Source organism: Dioscorea cayenensis, chromosome 6, assembly GCF_009730915.1.
Source record: "Dioscorea cayenensis subsp. rotundata cultivar TDr96_F1 chromosome 6, TDr96_F1_v2_PseudoChromosome.rev07_lg8_w22 25.fasta, whole genome shotgun sequence".
Classification (NCBI taxonomy): Eukaryota; Viridiplantae; Streptophyta; class Magnoliopsida; order Dioscoreales; family Dioscoreaceae; genus Dioscorea; species Dioscorea cayenensis.
Genome location: NC_052476.1, coordinates 1,764,336 through 1,774,170, shown reverse-complemented (window position 1 = coordinate 1,774,170; position 9,835 = coordinate 1,764,336). Strand labels below are relative to the sequence as shown.

Genomic DNA, 9,835 nt, shown 5'->3' with positions numbered 1-9,835 from the left:
CCAGTAACCCACGGTCATCAAGTCAGATACCTACCTCTTTGAAAAAACAACTACTCTTTTAATAATGGGTGTTTAGTTGGCAAAAACCTCTATTAATAAATAACCTCTAAGTAAAAAAAACAAGTAAATAAACAAAACCAAGAAGATGAACAAAGCTTCACTACTCCTCTGGGACGCCATCTCCTACATCAACGAGCTCCGTTCCAAGCTCCAAACTATAGAGACCGAAATCGAAACCATAAAAAACGACCCAACCTCCACTCGACCGTCCGATCACGAGATGATGTCCATGATAAACGGTGGAGAAGGCGCCAGGTGTATTGGTGTAGAGATTGAGGTCAAAATCCTCGGTTCAGAAGCGATGATCCGGGTTCAATGCATCAAACGAAACCACCCTGCGGCTTGGCTCATGGCGGCTCTGCGCGAGCTTGACATGGACGTGCACTACGCCAGTGTGTCCGTAGTGAAAGAGCTTATGATACTGCAAACCACAGTGCGAATGCTGAGCCGAGCCTTCACTCAAGAGCAGCTCAGAGTCTCAGCGCCGAACTCTACTCCAAAGTAGCCGAGCCGGCAAATCATCGGTAGAGAAAAAATTATATATATATATATATATATATATATATATATATATATATGAGAAAAGGTATTCTGTGGACGTCCGTTTGGTTATATGAGAAAATGTATTCTGTAGACGTCCGTTTGGTTTTTTTATGGGTTATTATTTCCTGTAGATGTACATAGAAATAGAAATTCAACAGCTACGTGATTTCTTTTTTTACTGTCCAAACAATTGGTTCAACGGTTGAGGTTTAAATACTGTGTATCTTATTTTTTTTACTATATTATTTATAAGCACATGATTGAAATACTATTTATTCCACTTTTTACTGTACATTATTTATAAGCGCAGTATTTATAATAAAAAACTGTTAGATTGAGATCCAACGGTTCAAATCAATGTCTATAAATTCATAATCTATGGACTTTTGCAAAGAATCGTACCTCTCTCTCTCTCTATATATATATAGTTTCTAATCATCATCAACATCATTCTCAGTGTCTAAACTTGAAGTTAAGCTTGTAAATGGCCTCTATGAGTTTAAAACACGCATCATATTATTTCTTCAGGTGATCGGCTGATTCAACGGAGTGTTCAACCATTAATTTAAATATTTAAGAAATTTGAGAATTAAATTAGTAACATGTAAGATATCTTAATCTAGTTTAATGTGTTTTCCAAATTAAAAAGAAAGCTTAATTTTTTTTGTATATTTATGTAAAATTCATAGAGGTATATGTCTATGTTTTGTAACTTTGTTTGAAATATAAGGAATTATTTATTTAAGAATTAGTAAATTTTGAGGAGTTGTTTATGAAATTGATTCTATGAACGTTGCACTTACCATTAGTTTTGCTTATTCTCCGATGAAGCAGAGACTCTTCGATCTTTTGCAGTCATGTATCGCTGGCAAAGCTCACCACATCCATCTTCAACCAATCCATTCCCTGTCCATCACCTTTGGCTTCCAGTCATATGTGTCTGTAGCAAACTTTCTCCTCTCAGGGTACTTGAAATCCGGACATCTCCACCATGCGTGGAAACTATTTAATGGAATGCCTCAACAAAACCTCATCTCTTGGTCCACAATGATCGCGCCGGGCGCCGGGAACTGGGCAACAGGTGATGAGAGTTTTGTGAAAAATTCGTGTAACCTAGTCGTTGCATATTGCATTACTCTTTGCCGTTATGGTTGGAGATATCCTAATCTCATGCAATTCCAATTCGAAGAAGGGTAAAAGAGAATTGCTTCTTTACTTCTATTTGGCAAACATTTTTAAAGGTAGTCTAGTTCTCATTCTTTTAATTAAAATTTTATTACAAAATAAATTATAATTATTTTTTCATATTTAGGGGTTGTGGGTTAGTAATTATTCGATAACTGATCACACACACCGCAATAATCATAAAAGAAAGTACAAACTTTTAGTAACACATTTTGGTACCACGTGCATACATTTGTGAAATCAAACCAGAGATTCAATGCATAAAAAGAGGTGAAAATATAAGTATACTGATCATATAAATGAGTAATGCTATATAGAGCGAAGCAACCACACGAACTAGCCACACGACTGATGGGGCTAGTGACGTGGATGCTTCTCTTTAATTTTTTTTTTTAATTTTTTAAAATTAAAAAAAAACATAAAAAGAGGGTTTAGGGTTTCATTTGTCTGTGCCCTAGCTTCTCTGCTAAGCCACATCGTTGGTTGCCGCTCCCCCTCCTCTCTCACGCGACACGAGACCCCGACCGCGATCCCCCTCCTTTCTCATGGGGCATGAGATTCCGTTAGTTGCTTCATTCTCTCATGTGATAACTGACTGCCGCTCTCCCTCCTCTCGCCCTCCTCTCTTATGTGGCACGAAACCCCACCAGCAGCGGGGGTACAGAAGAAAGGGAAGCGGCGTCGGGAGCGGTGAGTGCTGGATAGAGGGGTGCGGCTGCCGGGGACTCGTGCTGCAAGAGAGAGGAAAGCGATTCCCAGTAGCGGAGTGCATGAGAGAGGAAACGGTGCCAGGAGCGGGGTGCAGGAGAGAGGGAAACAACGCCGAGAACGGGGCTGCAGGAGAGAATGAAGACGAGAGAGAGTGATAGAGAGAGAAAGAGGACTTTTCCTCTTTTTGCGTTTTATGTTTTTAATTTTTTTAATTTAAAAAAATTTAAAAAAAATTAAAATGAAGCAGCCACGTCACCAGCCACATCAGTAGTGTGGCCGGTTCGTGTGACTGCTTCGCTCTATATAGCATTACTCCATACAAATATCTTCACCATGGAACAAGGCAACCTCCCATTTTGTCTGACCTACAATCGATGCGACACTTCACCATAATCTTATCACAAATAACTCGGATGATAAGCTATTTCATAGGATTAGCTAATGCTTTCATACCTACTCCATAGACCTCTCTATTGCATATTAAATCCATAAGTTAAGACTTGTCCTCCATGCGTACCACATTTTGAAACTTTTTTTTTTTTATCTTAATTCTCTGCAGCATCAAAATCTGGCACTTTCCAAATCTAATGTTGCAACTCCAATTACAACTCAATCCTTCTACTAACACTAACTGAGTTACAACTCTACTGGCACATCCAAACCCCCTCCCTCTTCCTCTTATTGAGTCCAAAGTCAAACATTACTGAATCTTCTTTATCCCGACCAAATCATGATTGAACCCCTACATTCTACCAGCAAGAACCAACCAAGATCTTCACACATGCCCAAGCTTTGCCCTCTTTAATCATTCAAAACTTGCCTTCAATCTTCTTCATTCAATATTCCCCATATTCTAAAGATGGCTTTACAAAATCTTTAATTAACCTTCAATCAGCAAAATGTGATCTTCATTAAAATTTCAACTTGGCCAAGTTAGTCTTCACTAAAATCTCAATCAACTAGCTTGATCTCCAAGCAATTTAATTTTGTCTCATGCAATGTTGTCTCAACATATGATATTTGCCATAAGTATCTCCAATCAACTAGTTACTACCTAAAACTCCTCCAAGAATAAACTTCAATCAATACTTCCAGCAGTTGGTACCTTAACAGCATACTAATCATAGCATCTATAAAAATAGCTTTTTTAATTGGCTCTCAATCTTTATATAACCAAATTAGGTCTCCAACTAAACACCCAAAGTTGATTTTCTTTAAGTCTTTAATTCCAATTCTCCTTCATAAAGAGCTCCTTGCTCAGAATAGTGACTTGAATTTGACCAAACAATCGAGTTCATTTCATTGGTGGCCACATAAGTTTCATAAGTATAACGCTATGGCCAGAAAAAAAATTTTTGTAACTTTGTGGCTACAAAACTATTCTCCGGTTACACTGATGGCCTCAAAAGTTTTTTTGTAACGTTGTGGCCACAAAACTATTCTCCTGATTGCACTGATGGTCATAAATGTGATGACGTGGCCACAAAAATATGATCTACGTAGAAAACCTTTGTTGCCACATCGTTATAATGATGAAACATTTGTGGCCACAATGTTACAAAAAAAAACTTTTGTGACTATCAGTGCAATTGGAGAATAGTTTTGTGGCCACAACGTTACAAAAAAAACATTTGTGGCCATAGCGTTATACTTATGAAACTTATGTGGCCACCAGTGAAATGAACAATCATATTAAGCCACCATCTCATCATGCTTCCACTTTATCATTAGCCACCTCATCAAGGCCGACTCATTACACTTGTTTACCTGCTAGTTTGAAAAACAGAAGGGATGGTAATTTGTATAAATGTGTCTAATCGTGTCATATCAAAAAAACAATAAAATACCAAAATACTAGACATAGACATAATATAATTCAATTATCAATTGTGTCTAATTTTCTAAACATATGACCCATGTATGAAGTGTGTAACATGATACCATTCACTTTACCCACTTAACCTGTAATTGGATCATGTAACATGACACGACTCACTTAACACTCTTATAATTGAGTCGTGTAACATGACACAACCAATTTAACCTGCTTTTATGCAAAATTTATGAATCAGCAATGACAACAAACTTGAATTAAATTCAAAATATATTAGCTCAAAATCCAACAAACATATATCAATATTTAGATACTTAAGTCCAACACATATAAGTACTTAAATATTTAAAATCCAACATATGTTGCTATATTATTTATTTATTTAATTATTTATTTTGAAAAGGTGGATAAACCATATTCATTTATTTATATGTTATAAGGTGAATAACATATGTTGCTATATTATTTAGTAAGACAAGTACAGATAAGCAAATACAACAAAAACCAAAGCTCTACAAAACATCCACCAGGAGTGGGAAGAAAAATAACTGACCAACCAAAAGAAAGAGTAAGACCCTAAAGGAAAGAGAGATCCTTTAGGGGTATAAGAGACAACAAAAAACTAGCCCTCCCTTGGAAGAGAGGTCATACCAACAGAGCATCAGGTACCTCGTCTTTGGTGGTCAGAAATTCCAAACTCTTGATTTTCAACATCGGTTTCTCTAGTTTTGCCTTTTGTCGAATCAGGACTTTCCGGTGGCATTCCTACTCCTATATTTGTGTTAATCATGTTTTACATAAATTGGCATAATTACGACATGCAACCGTTTAATTTAAGTGTGTTTTAATCTTATCAACCCGTTTATGACACCAACCCATTTATACTATGCTTTAAACTGTATAGTGTAATTATGTCAGTACCCATTTTACCACCCCTAAAAAATCATGCCAACATACTAACATACTACCATACTAACACCAACAACAATATTATTAATTTAAGTGTGTTTTAATCTTGTCAACCCGTTATATGACACCAGCCCATTTATACTATGCTTTAAACTGTATAGTGTAATTATGTCAGTACCCATTTTACCACCCCTAAAAAATCATGCCAACATACTAACATACTACCATACTAACACCAACAACAATATTATTCTCTGGTTTTAGAACTTTCACTTCAACCCTTTCTATAATTCATTTGGTTAATGTTGGCATTTAACCATTGCTTACAATAATTATGCCTTTCTTCCTAGTGACTATAAAATTCCATGAAACCTTAGTTGTTTATTTATTTATTTTTTTATAGGTTGTAAAATACAAAAAAAAAAAGAAGAAAATTTCAAAGATTTATTGAAACTTCCATGTGAAAGTATTTTGATGGATAGATGATGCTAGTGTGACGTATGGTAGGTTAAGTTTGGCCAATAAAAAACAAATAGTTGCAAAGTGAGTTATTTTCCAAACATTTTCACACTTGTGCTCTGTTTATGCTTTTCAGTGGGTTGTTGGGTTTCATTTTCCATCTTTTCATTTTCTTGTTTTGTGTTTTCTGTTTTCTTTCCTTTTCTATTTTCAAACTGGAATAAGACCAGAACTGTCCCCATCTACCGTCCCTTTGGCTTAATTTTTTCCTCATGTTCTCATCACGCTCATTTTAATTTTAATTTTAATTTAACACATGGTAATATTTTATTTAAGACCTCGCTTTTCTTAAAGAACATCAGTGTTTTTTTTAATGGGACGTTAATTTAATTTAATTTTTTTAAATGTGAATAAGTAACATAAGCGAATTCTTAAACTTTTGACTTATAAGAACAATATAATAGCAATTCTTTATTATAAAGATGTTTTTAATAAAATTAAATTTATTATATATTAATAATATTAATAAAAACAACATTGGAGAGGGAAAAAGTTTAATAGATATTTTAGATTTAAAAAAATAAATTGTAATTTTTTAGTTATTACTCCTAGTTTTCAAAGATTATTTGAATCAACAAAAATTTGAATAGGTAGAAATAATAATTTAATTTTGTATTGGTACAAAATGATTAAATAGAGATTATATATATATTATAAAATTAATATTTTAACATATCTATATAAAATATGAATTTAGATTTAAACTCAAATTTTTAGCAAAAACACAAACACTTTATATTGTGATCATATGTCAATAGACTAAGAGATCATTAACTAGTAGAGACAACTGTTTATTTTAACATCAAATTAGACGAATAAAAATAAATAATTTCAAATATTTTTAAGCTTAAAACTATGTTTTGTGATTATTAAATAAATAAATCAATACCTAAAAAATATAAATTGGTCTCACTTAAATAAGTTTATCCCTAAATAATGCTTAAAAAACAACAACAACAACAAAGAAACAACACTGAACCCTTATCATCACCGAAGGTAAGAAGACTCCAAACTTAGTCAACAGACAGACTACCCCACAAGCCACAGTACAGTGTCCAGTAACTCCCCGGTCATCAAGTCAGAGACCTACCCCCTCTGAAAAAACAACAACTCTTTTAATAATGGGTAGTTGGCAAGAACCTCCATTAATAAATAACCTCTAAGTAAAAAAGCAAGTAAATAAACAAAACCCTACCTTACTTTTTTTTATCTTTCTAAAATGCTTATAAAAGGGAAGCACAACTTGTACCTTATCTCCCATCCTCTTCTTCTCTAAGTTTGAAGCATTTATTTCATATAGTGAAAAGAGGAGGAGATGGCCATGGGAAGGGGCAGTGCAAAGATGAGCTTTGGAGTGGCTTTCATTTGCCTTCTTGTTCTTCAACAGTGCTTTGTTATTTCTCATGCAGCTATTTACACTGTTGGAGGTAACAGTGGATGGACTTTTAATACTATGAATTGGCCTCAAGGCAAGCGTTTCAAGGCAGGAGATGTTTTGGGTAAGTGTCCTTTGTTTCTTTGTTTTGTATGAGTTTATTATTATTATTTTTCATCCTTCATTTTTTAAGTGGGAAAAGAGAATGAAATACCAATTATACAATTGTAGCAGTAGTTTTTTCTTTTCTCCATTAAATTTTGGTTTTAATTTTTTAAAAACATTTATATATATTTCTCTTTTATTATGTTGTTAGTATGTTCCCATTTTCTTACCTAATTAAGGGGCGAGAAATAAGTCAATTTTAGAATCTAATGTTAGTCCATGCTTAGGTTTTCCTAGTCATCTAAGTCTCCATCCACATTTTTTGCTTTGTGTGATCTTTTTATCTTTAAAGTTTATTATATATTATTGGAGAATATTATATGTGATTAATTAATGCTGTATATATATATGAAATTAGTTTGCTTATAATTATCATTTATTAATATTCTATTAAAAAATATATATGGTTTTATGTACAGTTTTCAAATATGATCCAAAGGTGCACAACACAGTATCAGTGAATAAAGCAGGATACAATGGATGCACAGCACCAAGAGGTTCAAAGGTGTTCACTTCTGGAAATGATAGAATTAGACTTGTGAAAGGGACCAACTACTTCATTTGTAGCTTTGCCGGACATTGCCAAGCCGGCATGAAGGTTGCAGTCACTGCATCTTAAGAATTTCATATCTAGTCTTACTTGAACTCCTACTCTATATAAATCACCATGCATGCATGCATGGGAGGAGAGATAGAGAGTTTTTACTGTTTTACTTTTAAATATATAAATATATATAATGTAATGTTACTTTGCCGTATGTATACGGTATAGTGTGTGAGAAGAGTCTACTTGGAGACGGTTTAAATAAAATGTTTGTTTTGAGAATATATATTTGAGTTCTTGTCTTGTAAGGATTTTTAAACAAACACTGCAAACATATCTCATTAAATTATATTTATAGAAATTTTAATTAATTTCAATATATATTTTTTAAAATATTAATACTAATTTACATTCTTTTAATTGGACCTTCATGATGAGTAATACTTTGCTATTAATATTTAAAAAAATTCAAAACCCTATATAATAATGGGAGCAGGAGTTGAGGTCCCACTTATATAATATTTGATGAGGTTGTAAATCAAGGTAAGACATAAATCAAAATCTAGATTTCTTAACGTTGAAATCACTAAATTCAAAATAACAATACCAACAACAATATAATGATGATGATGTTATGATGATGATGATGATTAAATGATGATATTAGGGTAACCATGGTATTCACCTACCTTATTTGTTACACAATGAAGCAATAGTTTTCTATCAATAATTTTTATATTAAAATAAAAAAATCAAAGCCTTAATAAGCTGAACTAGAGAGAGCAAAACATCTAGTGGTCCCAATTATAATATCCCATAAGATTGTAAATCAAATACAGATATAAGTCAACAGTCTAAAGTCACTTGATTGAAATTATTGAAACTCAAAAATAAAACAAAAAATAGTTAATCAACCCATGCACACACCCTTATAAAGATCTGTTGTGTGAACACGCGCACAAACAAACAAGACTCAAAATTGGGTCATGAACAACAATACTTTGCTATAAATTATTTAAAAAATAAATCATGGCAAATTGAATTGAAATAAAAAAAAATTTTATTTTGAGAGTTTAATTCTCATGAGGTAGGATATTTATCTTTTATGCAGAATGTCGAAGGTTTAACTCTTTTCTTTCAGTTTGAAATTACCAAACTTAAAAATTAGAATAAAATTAAATTAAATTGAAATAGGTTTGTAGAATCAGGAAAGGTTATATCAAAATCACACTTTTATGCTACTATGGTTGGAGGAGTATGTTTTTTGAAATAAATCTAGTGCACCTTGATCCATCAATTATACCTATAAAAAAAATTTTAGTTAATTAACATAGAAGAAAAGGAATTTATTTATTTTGATTAGGTAACTAATGTTTTTTTAAAAAAACATAAATAAAGCATACTAAGTTTATTTCATAATTTTAGGATTATTTGTGCAATTCATTAAATTTGATTCCAAGTGTCACAAATTCTTTGTATTTCTTGAATGCCCCTTGTGCACCGTTTCAATGTTTTTTTAAACCATGCCATCTTGTGAAGATTTTTTTGACAATAATATTTTTCATATGAGTAAAAAAATAAATAAATAAAACTTACAAATTGATCCCTCCTTGATAACTTCAGTAATTTGGCCGGAAGTGATGCATGGACAAAATAAATCAATTAACCTAAGACAAATATCATGAAAATTATATCAAATAATAATTAAAAAACAACAAATAAATGCATAACATTACAAGAGCTTGTTAGATCATATATATGGATTTAAAATTACCAACCTTCATGGAAAAAAGGTAATTCTTATCTATTTTGAGTGAGGTCAACGGATCAACTCACTTGTATAGTAGTTGAAATGAGCTCATTAAACTTTATGCCCAATTTATATAAAAAAATTAAATCAGAATTATGAATAAATTATTAATTCACCAACAAAAAAATAAACTATACTAAACATAATAAATTTTACATTCTTCCTCTCTTCTTATCCATC

General features: G+C 32.4%; 2 protein-coding genes across 2 annotated transcripts; both read left to right on the top strand.

The window, feature by feature from the left end:
* The first annotated feature begins 145 nt into the window (after window positions 1–145).
* On the top strand, window positions 146–565 carry LOC120263643 (transcription factor MYC2-like). The gene has a single exon (XM_039271609.1). The coding sequence runs from the start codon at window positions 146–148 to the stop codon at window positions 563–565; it is 420 nt and encodes a 139-aa protein (XP_039127543.1).
* Window positions 566–7,006: 6,441 nt separating this feature from the next.
* On the top strand, window positions 7,007–8,129 carry LOC120263031 (basic blue protein-like). Its single transcript, XM_039270958.1, has 2 exons — window positions 7,007–7,260; window positions 7,721–8,129. Exons 1-2 carry the CDS (start codon window positions 7,077–7,079, stop codon window positions 7,918–7,920), a joined length of 384 nt encoding a protein of 127 aa, XP_039126892.1. The 5' UTR covers window positions 7,007–7,076; the 3' UTR covers window positions 7,921–8,129.
* The last annotated feature ends 1,706 nt before the right edge of the window (window positions 8,130–9,835 follow it).

Coding starts and splice junctions, on each gene's coding strand:
- LOC120263031 (XM_039270958.1), top strand. CDS start 7,077: ATGGCCATGGGAAGGGGCAGTGCAAAGATGAGCTTTGGAGTGGCTTTC. Junction 7,261..7,720: donor CAAGGCAGGAGATGTTTTGG/GTAAGTGTCCTT, acceptor TTTTATGTACAG/TTTTCAAATATGATCCAAAG.
- LOC120263643 (XM_039271609.1), top strand. CDS start 146: ATGAACAAAGCTTCACTACTCCTCTGGGACGCCATCTCCTACATCAAC.